General features: G+C 54.0%; 1 protein-coding gene across 2 annotated transcripts in view; it reads right to left on the bottom strand.

The window, feature by feature from the left end:
* Window positions 1-923: 923 nt before the first annotated feature.
* SDK2 (sidekick cell adhesion molecule 2) overlaps window positions 924-13,958 on the bottom strand; it is a 317,714-nt gene continuing 304,679 nt past the window's right edge. For both annotated transcript variants that reach the window (XM_074388917.1, XM_010342476.3), the window contains 4 exons: window positions 12,773-12,913; window positions 12,367-12,505; window positions 10,774-10,900; window positions 924-1,367 (listed from right to left, as the gene is read on the bottom strand). In XM_074388917.1, the coding sequence (XP_074245018.1) occupies window positions 1,014-1,367; window positions 10,774-10,900; window positions 12,367-12,505; window positions 12,773-12,913 (761 nt within the window). In that variant the 3' untranslated portion in view covers window positions 924-1,013. The remainder of the gene's footprint in view (window positions 1,368-10,773; window positions 10,901-12,366; window positions 12,506-12,772; window positions 12,914-13,958) is intronic.

Below are 13,958 nucleotides of genomic sequence, written 5' to 3' on the forward strand. Positions count from 1 at the left end.
GTGTCTGCCCAGAGGGAGATCCCTCACCTGCGCCCCACTTCCCAGCCTAGGGAAGCTGACTACCCCTTTAAAGACGGGGCAGACGGAACCTGGATTAGAAGAAAGAGAACAGTCAAAGCTGCATTCTTATCTTACCCACAATGCATTAAACCTAATTTTCCCACAGTGCCCAGGCCAGTCGCCTTATTTACGCTTCTGCTCCCCAGACTTCATTTCTTCTTGTCCATGCTCAGGAAAGTCAATTCCAGCACAGGGAGGCAGGGGTCAGTGGTGGGGGTTTCTCCCCTACCCTTGGGCTCTCTTCCTTGGATTCAAAATTTTAAAAAATATGCAGGAACAAGGAAGGCGCTAAGCAAATTCTTACCCTTTCGTTTTTTTGTCTTCCTTTTTCTAAATAAACCAAATGCTTGGTGGAGAAGTTGAGCAGGGGAGGTGGGCAGTAGAGCTTGCCCAGGCAGAACGGGGGTCTGGGCGAGGCTGTCCGTGGCGATGGTGCACGAGGGAGAGGGGAAGGAGGAGCAGGGAGAGAAGGCAGGTGTGGCCTCTGGGATACCCATCCTTTTGGCAGAGGGTAGCGGCAGTGGGTCCAGGAGTCCTGAAGGGGCTGGAAGAGGGCAGCTGGCTGAACATCCAGAAGCTGCTTCTTCCCTCAGCCACGCCTGCCTGGCGGCCCCCAGTCCTCCGCCTTCACTTCCTCTCTCTCTCCAGAGGCCCACCCCAATCTGTGTCCATAGCAGTGACACTATTGCCACTTCCCCAGCTCCGTGAAATTCCCAAAGGAGCAGTGAACCCCACCATCTTACAGCCGAAGAGCTGCTGGCCACACACATCCTCTCCTGGTTTTCCCCTCCTTCTGAACGCCGGCTTTGCTGGCGCTGGAATCTCTGGAAAAATAAACTCAGGAGGTGAAAAGTTGACTTGGTTTCTTGGTGTTTTTGTCTTCTGGCAGGCGGTAAGAGGAGGGGTGAAGAAGGAGTTTGGTGCCATTTCTCTTTCTTTTTCCTCTTCTGATGTCAAACAAATGATGAGAATCCTGCAATGGGGGCCCGGGAGCTGGGGGCCAGGCTGCTGGGGGGGCGGTAGAGGGTGCTCTGCTGACTTGGGGGGTTTGGGGGATTCTGGGGCGTTGGAGTCCGACTGGTCTTGGGCCGAAAGAGGCTGCCCTGCTGGGTGCTGGTGCTGTTGGTGACGGCGGCGTGGTCCGGCTCACCCGAGTCGCTCTCCGTGTAGCTGTAGGCCTGCGCCCTCGAGATGCCCTTCTGCTGCCTCCGCCACGAGTTGTAGTACGTGGGGTCGCTGATGTAGTGGTTGACAAAGGAGTGGGCCTTCTGGTGGTTTGAGTCCACCTCATACTCGCTGTCACTTCCCTGGGAGGACAGAGAATCAGGGTGTGTCAGTGGCCCTGTGGGGACAGGCCATTGTGGTTGGGGCCAGAAGGCACAGGGCATTCTGGTTCAAAACTTTGCCTGTCTCATTTAAGACCTGGACTGTGGGCCTTCCGGCCCCCACACTGCCAAGGGGGTCTAGTGCCTGTTTGTGTCTTTTTTCTGCTTCCTTCAGAGATTCTGGACCGGAGGGGTCTACCGTGGGGTTGACCCAGAGATACCTGATAGAATCAGAAGACCCGAGTTTTCTTTTCTTTTTCTTATATATATATATATATATATAGGCGGGGTTTCACCATGTTGGTCAGGCTGGTCTTGAACTCCCGACCTCAGGTGATCCGCCCGCCTTGGCCTCCAAAGTGCTTGGATTACAGGCGTGAGCCACTACACCTGGCCTCTTTTCTTTTTCTTATCTTTTTGTTTGTTTGTTTGTTTGTTTGTTTGTTTGTTTTTTTGAGACGCAGTTTCGCTCTTGTTACCCAGGCTGGAGTGCAATGGCGCGATCTCGGCTCACCGCAACCTCCACCTCCTGGGTTCAGGCAATTCTCCTGCCTCAGCTTCCTGAATAGCTGGGATTACAGGCACGCACCACCATGCCCAGCTAATTTATTGTATTTTTAGTAGAGACGGGGTTTCACCATGTTGACCAGGATGGTCTCGATCTCTCGACCTCGTGATCCACCCGCCTCGGCCTCCCAAAGTGCTGGGATTACAGGCTTGAGCCACCACGCCCGGCCATCTTTTTTTTTTTTTGAGACAGAATCTCGCTCTGTTGCCCAGGCTGGAGTAAAGCAGTATGATCCCAGCTCACTGCAACCTCTGACTCCCAGATTCAAGCGATTCTCCTGCCTCAGCCTCCTGAGTAGCTGGGATGACAGATGCATGCCACCACGCCGACCTAATTTTTTTGGTATTTTTAGGGGTTTCACCATGTTGGCCAGGCTGGTCTCAAACTCCTGGCCTCAAGTGATCCACCTGACTCAGTCTCCCAAAGCGCTGGGATTACAGGTGTGAGCCACCACGCCCGGCAAGTTTTCTTTTCTTTGCTTTCACTCTCTTTTTTTTTTTGAGACAAGGTCTCAATCTGTTGCCCAGGCTGGAGCACAGTGGTGCGATCTTCACTTAACTGTAGCCTCAACCTCCTGAGCTCAAGCTATCCTCCCACCTCAGCCTTGTGAGTAGCAAGGACTATAGTTGCATGCTGCCATGTTCCACTAACTTAAAACATTTTTTCTGTTGTGACGAGATCTCCTTATGTTTCCCCGGCTGGTCTAGAACTTCTGGGCTTAAGTGATCCTCCTGCCTTGGACTCCCAAAGTGCTGGGATTACTGGCATAAGCCACCTCATCCAGCCTACCTTTGTTTTCAACTGAAGGAAGTTCACATAACAGAGAGTGAACGATTCTAAGGCAAAGGACTCAGTGCATCAGGAGCTTCATGATGTCCTGCGACCACTGCTTCCATCCAGCCCCAAATCACTGTCACCACCCCAAAGTCAAACCTGCACCCACGAAGCAGCCACTCCCTATCTCTGCCCCTGCCGGGCACTCCCTATATCCATGCCCCTGGCAACCACTAATCTGTCTTCTGTCTCTGGGGATTCACTTATTCATATAAACAGGATCATACAATACGTAGCCTTTTGTGTCTGGCTTCTCTGACACAGTGTCATGTTTTCAAGGTTCAACCTCAACCTACTGAGTTCTCATCGTGGTCCAGCTTCTGATTTACTTTGTGAGTGGGGACAAAGCAAGAGCCAGAAAGACCTTTAGAGGTTCTGGGCAGTGAAAAAATGCCAGCGCTTGTCTGAGTGTGATCCAACATAAAGACAATGCTTGGTTACCAATGAAGCATGAGAAAAATCTAAACAAAAGTTCAGAATTTTTATGTTACGACAACTTTAAAGTTTTTTTTTTTTTTTTTTTTTTTTTTTTTTTTTTTTTTTTTTGAGACGGGGGTCTCTCTTTGTTGCCTAGGCTGGTCTCGAACTCCTGTGCCCAAGCTATGTTCCTGCCTTGGTCTTTCAAAGTGTTGGGATTATGGCATAATGACACGGAATCAGCCTAAAGTTTTTTTTTGTAAAGATAAAGATATTAAATTATTCCTAACTTTTTTTTGACACGCCGATGTCCTAGGCACAGGCTTCATCTGTTGGGGACATTAGCCCCAAACAAAAGTCAGTCTCGATTGGAAAGTGAAATTGAATTGTGGAGCTAAAAATACTGTGCGCCCTTCCCCTACCCTGAGCTCCCCGCAATGTTTTGAGAGCTAATACGACAACAGATGGGCCCACCCTCAGAACTCTCTGGAAGAGAAGTGCTCTGATTTCAGTGTACAGCACACGCTCAGTGAAATGCAGCTCAGAGGGCCCTGCCCAGGCCTCCTCAGTCCTGCCCAGCGAATGTCCCTGTCTGTGGGCAGTTAGTGCGTCACAGCAACCCGAGTAAAACATCAAACCCAGTTAGCCCAATCCAAACAATTTTGGGGTGGGGAGCTGTGCCCTGCTTTACAGATAAAGAAACTGGAGTAGGGGACTTTGTCCAAAGGGTCTGGGCTTTGGGAATTGAGACGCACAGCTTTGTTCTCAGGAACTTGGAGTCCTTCATAACATTGGCATACATCTCGAGAGATGTAGCCGCAATGAATAGAACCACCATGATCCCCGCTACCGGAGCGGGCGCTCTGCCAGACAGTCTGAAATGCTGACGTGTGTAAGTGTATTTAATTTTCACACCTCTGTGCTGTAGCTCCTGTTGCTACGTGAGCACTGATGCTGCGTGGTACTGAAGGGCACATAGAGTACAGAAAGGGTTTTGCTGGGGAAGTGATCCAGCCAGGCTTGAACTCTGATCTGCCTGATTTTCTAAAGCCCACACACCTTTTAACTCCTACAATTCTGCCTGGAGACCACAGGATGGGAACGAGAGCTCCCTCCCCCACCGCCACCCCCACTCCCAGTGGGAATTAAATACTCCCCAGTCCATCTGCTAATTTATGTTCTCTGGCCCCTCCCCTCCCTCGCCTCACCCCTCTACAACCCCAGTCACTCTCCTTAGCACCCCCCCCAGCAGACACTCCCCTGCCAGGACCTCAATCCTCTTGGCAGGCATAGCCGGCTGCCCAAGACAATGGAAAGTCCCTGGGCTCGGTCTGCCCCGTGATGCAATGCTGCACAATACAAGCCCCTTTCTGTGCCTGCTGCCCAGCTGCCGGCCCAGGAGAACAAAGAGGGGGCACAGGCGGGGCAGGGGGACTCCATATGCTGAGCAGAGGCACCTGACACTGGGCTGAGCCAGGCTGGGCCGGAGCAGAGTGGATCTCTGAGGCAGGAGCCTGGGGGTCCATCCCGCCCAGGAGCAGTGAGGGTCTGTGAGTGCGGGGGACCAGACAGGGATGTCCCAGTTTTCCCTACAGGCTGCTCTCTCCACCCTCTAACTGGCTTGCAGTTGTTAGCATCATCTCCAGGGTTCTAGAATTTTGGCTGGCCCCAGGCCCCAGCCTTGCAGACGAACCCAGGATCACCGTGGGACCATCCCACAGTGAACGAGTCTCTGTGGGGAGGAGGGGCTTGTGGCCCGGGAAGTTCTGGCCCTTTCCAGCAGAGGAAGCGTGAGCCATCACTCAGCCTCTCTCAGCATCAGTGTCCTTGTCTGTAAAATGGGTAGATCTCCATAGTTCACAGGGTAAAATGAGCTAATGCAGGAGAGAATGCTGTAAAAGGTATTATCAGTGGGGACAGTGAGGGTGAGCCTGGGTGGGAAAGGGAAGACACGGAGTAGGAAGCCTCAGAGCCCCCCAGGGAGAGATCAGAAGGGGCCAGGAAGCTGGGAGGCTGACTCCATGCTTAGGCAGCTGGAATGGGAGAAGGTTAGCTACCACCCTCCCCAGCCCGGAATCCAAGACAGGCATGTCCAAATTGGGAGCAAGGTGTGGAGTGGGATTCTCTGGCTCTCTTAAGGGCTCAGATCCCAAAGTCCACTCATCTAGACCATCGTTGTCCTACCAGCTAGTATCTGCCAAATGCCTACTGGTGCCAGGCACTCTGTGGGCAGCATTTCGGGGATGGAAGGCACCAGACGGAAGAGCAGGGAGCCAAACAGAGCCCGAGCTACGGGAGGGGCCAGGCAGGCGAGTCTGCTCTACCGGTCCTCCCTCCCCCACTCCCTCCAAAGCCCAAGCAGGAGGGCTTTGCATCAGCGACTGTTGCTCCCGCCTCCATCTCCCTGAACATCTGTTTCTTTTCGGGGTGGGGGGTGGGGCGAGAAGAGAAGAAAGCGAGGGGGAACCAGGGGCTCCTATTGCAGCTTTCAACTCTCACGGCCTCGGTAATTGAATGCAGCTTCCCAGGGACTCGCCCAGCACAAAGGGGGCCTTTCAGGGGCCGTCCTGCCAGGCCGCCAGGCAATCAAGTGACTGCTCCGTCTCCCTGGTCTCTTAACAGCACCTCAAAGCCACTCAATCAGCAATTACTGGGGCCTGGTGATGGGAGTGGGGTGGGGGTGGGGGGGACGGCAGAAGGAGGCAGGACCCCGAAGAAAAAAGGAAGCAAAGCAAAGCCCTTTTGCCTTTTTGTTCATCTCCAGCCCAAAGGATCTGGCACCAGACTCAGCTGGCGATGGGGTCAGGAGTGGTCCTGGGCTTTGGGACTGTGCGAAGACCTTGGGGCCAGGCAGGGGACTCTTATCTTGTTGAATTTCATGAAGTCTGGGAGGAATGTGTTGCCCCAGATGACAAGAGAAGGCACCCTGTGCAGCGACTTGGGAGACTGGAAGCAGGGGCCCCCTCCTGCATCCACAGTCCCAGGAGCTCCGCACTGATTCTAGCCTGAAGCCAGCAGCGCATCTGCGCAGGGTGTTCCGCCTTCCCCTGGATGCCTCTACTCTGGGAGCCAGCTGGGGTCTCTCTGCAGGGGCTGCAGCCTCTGGATTAGAGGTGGGGTGGGGGTGATGTGTCTCCTGTGTGTCTCTTAAGAACCTCAGAATTGTGCCCTTGGACAATTTTGTTGAGGCTCTGGGCTCTCTGTGCTAAGACAGCTGGAAATCTCCCAGCAATGTCCTTTGAAAAATGTCAGCTAAGAATCAACATCATATGTGCCACCTGTGCCCTCACAGGTAAAGTGACAGCCTATGTGCAACCTGCTCCCCCGCTACCAACGGGCTGTTAGAGATGTCTGTGTTCAGGGAGCTCAAGGGAGGTCACTAGGGTGGGGCTGGAGTTAGTGAAGGCCTCTCTCCCTCTTCAATCTCCTCTCCCGACTGGGCAGCTGCACGAGGCCAGGCTACAGTAGACATGACCCTCTCAGCAAGCTGGTTTTAGATTTGAATCTCAATTGCTTGTACTTCTGAGCTCTGACCAAGGGCATACTGCCTGACTTCTCTGAGCCTCGGTTTCCCCAGCTGTTAAATAGGGATGGTTTTACTTGCATGGCAGGGCAGTTAGATGTTAAATGAGAACACATAAAGCCCAGGGCTTGGCACACAGCAGGTGCCTGTAGCTTAGCCTCTCCCTGGCCTGTCTCTGCCCTGCAGTGTGTTTCTCGTCTGGCACAAGCTTGGGCTGCCAGGGTCTGGAGGGCGGTGAGGCTAAGGAGAAGCTGACGACGACGAGGTCTCAGCTGAGCCTATTGGACTCATGGCCCATCTGGTGGAAAAGAGGTAAACACAGGTAAAAGGTCAGAGCCATTCAGCAGAAGAGTGATGGCAGAACATGAGCCCCGCTCCAGCCAGCTGCAAACCTGCACGGTTCCCTTCTATGCCTGACCTAGTCCTGTTCACACTTTAGGGCCCAGCTCACATAAATGCCGCCTCCTTCAGGCAGCCCTCTCTGAGCCTCCAGGGGAAGTGGCTTCCTCATGCTGCTTCATCTGCCTCTGCACGGCAGGAAAGAAACAGGAAGACTTTTGCTCACCACTTTCTTCCTCAAGTTACTGTGGTTCTATAATATTTTATTTTATTTTATTTTATTTATTTATTTATTTGAGATGGAATCTCGCTCTGCCACCCAGGCTGGAGTACAGTGGCGCCATCTCGGCTCACTGCAACCTCCACCTCCCAGGTTCAAGTGATTCTTTTGCCTCAGCCTCCCAAGTAGTTGGGACTACAGACATGTGCCACCACGCCCAACGAATTTTTGTATTTTTAGTAGAGACAGGGTGTCACCATATTGGCCAGGCTGGTCTCGAACTCCTGACCTTGTGATTCACTCGCCTCGGTCTCCCAAAGTGCTGGGATTATAGGTGTGAGCCACTACGCCTGACCAGTTTCATAATATTTTAATGAGAAATGAAAATGTGGTTATTTATACACATATGGTCTTCCCTAATAAATCATAACACATTATAACGCAACATTTATTAGAGTCTTGTCTTGCCCACTACTGTAGCCATGACTCCTCTACAGCATCTGGTTCTGTTTAGTGGGTAGAGAACAAATAGCTGTTCAGTAAATGCATCAAGGAATGAATGAATAAGTTTCATAGAGAGCAAACCCAGCACTTAACTCCTCCCAGGTACTATGCAGAACAGATGTCTTGGGGGTGGGGGCAATGAGGGGATGCATTCTGGGCTCTTTGTCAGGGGGTGGGGGCCTTCCCAGCTCTCTCTTTTTCATCATCTTTACTTGAAAATAGTCTTAATGCCACCAGTGCCTCCCAGAGGACTCTGAAGCTTAGATGGTGTCATTCACAAACAATCCTTAGAATGCTTCCTGGCTTCTAGTAATAAATAGTGCAGCAAATATGATTCGCAGCTGGGCGTGGTGGCTCACACCTGTGATCCCAGAATTTTGTGAGGCCGAGGTGGGTGGATCACCTGAGGTCAGGAGTTCAAGACCAGCCTAACCAACACGGGGAAACCCTGTTCCTACTGAAAGTACAAAATTTGCCAGGCATGGTGGTGTGCACCTGTAATCCCAGCTACTCGGGAGGCTGAGGCAGGAGAATCGCTTGAACCCGGGAGGCGGAGATGGCAATGAGCTGAGATTGTGCCACTGCACTCCAGCCTGGGCAATGAGGGAGAAGCTCTGTCTCAAAAAAAAAAAAAAAAAGAAAAGAAAAGAAAGAAAGAAAAAGAAAATATGATTCGCTCTGTGTATCTTCTTTTTAAAATGTGCTTAATTTCACCGCAATGCAATGAAGGGGCTGTCATGATATTGCAAGAACTGAAGATCAAGATCAGAAGGTGTGTGCCATCAGCTTGGAATTTCTTTTCCATTGAGATTTACTTGTGTGCTAAGTATACACATTGTTTTTCTACCAAACTTGGGCTCTTGTTTTGAAAACGAAGTTGCTGTGCAGCCATGCTGCAGTGTTAGAAGCTCTGTCAGACAGGTCAGGGGCCTCTCAATCTCCAGCCTTTGCCCTCTGCCCCCTTCTCCTGCGCCCTGGGCCCTCTACGTGAGAGCCAGCCTCTCTCTCCTCTAACCCATCACCTCCAGCTGAATTATAGCCTTTCTCATATCGCATCATGTGTGTTTGTTTATAAGTCAAACTGACGTTTTGTTTATTACCATATCACAGGAAAACGGCTGGGCAGATTTCCGCCAATTTTGGAGAGTGAGTTTTGGGTGGTCTGACTCAGAATATAAACCAGGCAGCATACGCAAAACCCACTCGCCAAAGACCTGGGGGGAGGGACGCCCTTGAAAAGAGAGGCAGTCGTTCTTCCTGGAGCCTGAAACCGAAGGGCCCTGGCCTGTGCAGCTGCTGATCCTCAGGGACACAAGCCCGAGGACTACCAGTGGCATCCTTATCAGCCCCCACTCCAAGGTCGCAATGGTGGGGGCTCCGCATTGCAGATGCTGATTGGTAGCTGAGCTGCTTGTCACATGGGTAAGTGAGTGGCAGCAGCACTTCTTTAGGAGCCTCATAAGTACCACAGCGGGGCCAGGCACCGTGGTTCATGTCTGTAATCCCAGCACTTCGGGAGGCCAAGGCAGGCGGATCACATGAGGTCAGGAGTTCAAGACCAGCCTGGCCAACATGTTGAAACCATGTCTCCATTAAAATACAAAAATTAGCTGGGCATGGTGGCTTGTGCCTGTAGTCCCAGCTACTCAGGAGGGTGAGGCAGGGTATTGCTTGAACCCGGGAGGCGGAGGTTTCAGTGAGCGGAGACTGCGCCACTCCAGCCTGGGTGACAGAGCAAGATTCTGTCTTTACAACAACAAAAATCTCGCAACTTGGATCACATGGGTTTTGTCACCCCACTGAGTCCCTGAGTAAGCCAGGCTAAGTTGGGGTCTCTGTCCCTGCCAGCTTTGGGCTAGGGAGTTAGGTCCAGCCTGCTCAGCTTTGCCAAGCCCATCAGTAACCCTGGAGCTGAACAAAACAGCAGTAAGTGAGAGGCCCTCAGCCCACGGGGCCCACAACGTGATCCCAGGCTTCTTGGCACCTCCTGCACAGCCAACAGCCCCGCTCCCTGCTGGCACCTCTTCCTTCACTTCCTCTCCCAGGCCTGGGCAGAAAGGTCCAGGGCGTGGGATACAGTGCCCTTTCGTGGCCTTTCGTGGCCCTTTCCTCAGTAACCACTGGGCTTGGCTGAGGCAGAGAGGGCTGGGGTGGGAAGCTGTAAGACTGCGTGGCTGGAATGCACACAGCTCCTCCCCCCACAGCCTGAGACACGGTGTCCCCGCATGACCCACCTAATGGCTGCTCTCTGAAGCTGTGTCTTCCAGAAGCATCGACCCCTACTTCATATAAAAGCTGACATTTATGGAATGGTTGCCATGTACCTGGCTCTACGTTGCATTCATGTGTCTAATCTCAGCAGATCCTCGGCATGGCCTCGCGACAGAACCTGTTATCACCCTGCCTCTTCCACAGATGGGGAAACTGAGGCTTAGAGAGGTTACCTGGCACACCCAGGACATCCCAGCTCACGGGCAGCAAAGCCAGGATTCAAACTCAGTTCCAAAGCTCCAAAGCCTAACGCCTCCCTGGTCTACACTGCTTCTCATCCTCGGGTCCCAGGGCACCCAGCCCTGTTTCTGAAGCTTGTTCTGATCCTTGAGGAGTTAAGTGGAACATTTTTCCAGGGCAATGCAGGGCTTATGTGTCAACCTTGCCCCAACTTTCCCTCTCTGTACCTTCAGCATGCCCCCTTGCAGGCCAGACCCAGTGAGTAACTGAGCCTGTGGGGTGACTCCCGTCAGTGTGGAGGGCCATGCTCTTCGGGGGACACCCCTGTGATCAAGGTTCCTGGGGCCTCGTTAGCACTGGCTCCCAACTTTGGGCAGAACTTGGGATGGGACATATATGACTTCAGGGTGGTTTCTTGGGCTCCTTAGTCTTTGGTGCCCCATGAAGGAAAGGAAGAAAGTCCATCTACTGTCCCACTCTGGGAGGGGTTGCTCCCTCCCCTCTGCAGGACACCTGGCCCTCCTGTCCTCACCTGAGAGTCGGAGATTTCTGAGGGCTTCTCGGTCAGGCTGCTGCTCTCTGCAGGGATGAGGTCATTGTACTTGGTGACATCCTCATCTGAGTAATGCAGGCTGCCCGGGCTGGGCCGAGGTGGAGACCTGGAGAGAGTGGGGAGCGGGGCTGAGAGGTGCCCTCACTCAGAGCAGCCTCTCCTCATCTGGGGAGACCGCAGGGAGGCCTGGGGAGGATGGGTCCCCACCACCCTCTGTTCCTCTTCTTTCCTGGGCGTGGACTTGGGAGACGGGCCTGGCGGAGGACATAGAGGGAAACATAGGGTGCCAGGCTGTCTAGGCAACACGCAGCGTGAATGTGGGGGGGGGGTGTCACCGTGGCTGGGCTCAGGGCCCCACTTCCTGGGGTTGGTTTGGTGCAAACTGGATTTTTGTGTACACAGAGTGGCTTTGGGGGCACACAGGGGCCTGAATGTGTGCGCTGCGAGTAGGAGAGGCTGGCAGGAGCAGGGAAGGTGAGGCCATGGGTGAAATGCCCCCTTGTTACATGTGGCAGGGACCCGGAGCCAGCCTGGCGGGGCTGCTGTGGCCATGCTGGGCCTGGCTGGGCCTGCTGTGGGAGCCTCAAACAGCTCTTTCTTTGGAAGGCTGGATTTGGCGGAGGATGAGAGCTCGGCTTTGGGAGCCCCTCCCTCCATCCTCCAGATGAACACACACATAGCTTCGTCGCTCTGAGACAGAGACACAGGGAAGCTTTGTGAGCTCCCAAGAGAGGCTGGACTCCTCCTGCTTCCCACCTCCAACGAGCTAGGAATGCCAATTGGGCTGAGGCCTGACGCGGGAGTCCTCCGGCCTGGTCCCTGTTGAGCTCAGGGGAGCGGAAAACCACCACACCACACACCAGCGGAGGGTCAGGTGGGCCCCAGCAGTGGCTCCGGCCCTTAGAAATGGGCAGCCCATTGGCCACAGGGAGTGGGGCCTAGGAGGGGGCCGGGGTTAGAAAGAAGTCAGGAGAAAACGGAAGCTGTGCTCGCCCACCAGCCTTGTCCTGTCCTCACGGGCTGCTCTCAGATGCCACCCTTTGAGGCTGATGGGGATAGGAGGTTGTCCTTTAACGGGCATAAATCGGGACCCAGGGGAGAGGGTTTCCCAGATGGGGAGGAAGACGGTAGGCTCAGGCATCCTTCGCTAAGGTGTGTTTGCTCGGTCTGCCTTGGCTGGGCCTGTCCTGCCTTTGGGGCGAGTGACTATCTGCAGGCCTGTTTTCCCTGGCAGCTGGCTCTGAACAGCAATAGGTTGGTTTGCAAAAGGTTGCCAGTTATCTGCACTCTGCTCTCACTGTCAGGAACTCTTAGTGGCCACCTCCTAGTAAATTTCTCCCGGGTTCGTCCTCAGCCCTAGGCTGTGGCTGGGCATGGTGGGGACTGGGACAGGCCCCTGGTGGTCCCGCTTGGGCCCCACCGGGTCTTTCTGCTGATCATTCCTAGCCCTGGGGCTTGATTGCTGTTTCCCCGGACAGGGTACGGCCAGGTGGGCACCACCCGCTCTGTGGCCCTCCCCAGCATTCTCCCACCCTGGGCCTGGCCCCCCACCCCCCACAGAGGGCTCGCTACCTGGTGTACAGGCCGTTCTTTCGACAGAAAGAGTTCTTGACGGAGAGCCGTCTGTTGTTGAGCTCCAGGGCAGGGAAGCTGCTTTCATCCAAGCTCATCATCTCGCTGTGGCCCAGGGCTCCAGACTTGGCGCTGCTCCCTTAAGTCAGGGGGAGACTGACACCCTTTAGACTGTGTGGCCTCCGGTCTCCCATACCACTCCCCACCTGGCTGGGCTACTCGCTGTTTCTCTCGGTAGAGTTGAGACCAAAATAAGACATTGAGATTGTGTGTAGAAACCCTAGGCTGCCCCGCCCACCAGAGCAAATGTGCTACCAGGAGAGGGGCGCCATCACCCCCGTCCTGGCCAAAGGGCAGATACGTAAAAGTCAAGTCGTGCCAGCATGGCTGGTGCCAGCTCACTCACCTGAGTCTGTCTTCTTGGCGTACTTCTTGCTCTGGCCCCGGATGATGAGCACGAAGACCAGCAGCAGGATGAAGATGAGGCCGACCAGGGCGATGACCACCAGGAACCACCACTCCTCATAGAAGGGGTTGGCTTTCTGGGCTGGAGCATGGATGGGGTCAGGTCCAGGGTGCTCAGCCCCTTCCTCCCACTAAATCTCCCGCTCCAGCTGGGACTCCACCAACCCCTCACAATCTACGCGAAGGCAGGGTCCGTGCCCTCTGAATGAGGCAGAACCTCTGTAAGGATGGTTCACCTCAAGTACCCACTCTGATCAGTGGGTAAAGGACTGCCAAGAGGGCTGATGTCAGATGCGTTCTGAGATGGCTGCCTGGCTCAACAGGAGAGTGCTAGGATTGATTAGTGATGTCTGCCGGGGACACAGGAGGGGTGAGTGGCCGTGTGTCAGCTACTTTTTCTTTTTGTTTTTGAGTTGAGTTGCACTCTTGTTGCCCAGGCTGGAGTGCAGTGGAATGATCTTGGCTCACTGCAACCTCCACCTCCTGGGTTCAAGTGATTTTCCTTGAGCCTCCCGGGTAGCTGAGATTACAGGTGCCCGCCACAACACCCAGCTACTTTTTTTAGTAGAGATGGGATTTTGAGATGTTGGCCAGGCTGGTCTCAAACTCCTGACCTCAGGTGATCCACCCACCTTGGCCTCCCAAAGGGCTGGGATTACAGGCGTGAGCCGCCATGCCCGGCCTATGCTGTGCTTTCTGCACCCAGCCAGGACTACCCACGCTGCTGTGGACAAGGGGTGGGCTCTCTGTTTCAGTCTTGAAGCACTTCTGCCCCGGGATTTGGTTCTCTCCACGTGGATAAAGGAGTAGGTTTGGTTCTATCCACATGGGTGAAGGAGAAGATTCGGTTCTATCAATGTGGTCCATGTGTGGGAGTGGAAGGAGGAGGAAGGGACCTTTGTGTTCAGAGCGGTTAGCGATAACATTTTGGGTCATGGGGTTAGATAGCAGAGCCCTTTGTGCTATCGAAGACTTGCCAGATAGGAAGAGTGAGAGGAGGAAAATGGGGAGGGGTGGTGACCCTGTTGCCACACAGGTGGTGCCTAGGGCCCACCTGTGCCACTGCTGCTCTGCAGGCTGCTGACCCTGCCATGCTGAGGCTGGAGGTTTCCATGGAAGGACAGTTT

The sequence above is a fragment of the Saimiri boliviensis genome, chromosome 17, assembly GCF_048565385.1.
Source record: "Saimiri boliviensis isolate mSaiBol1 chromosome 17, mSaiBol1.pri, whole genome shotgun sequence".
NCBI classification, from domain to species: Eukaryota; Metazoa; Chordata; class Mammalia; order Primates; family Cebidae; genus Saimiri; species Saimiri boliviensis.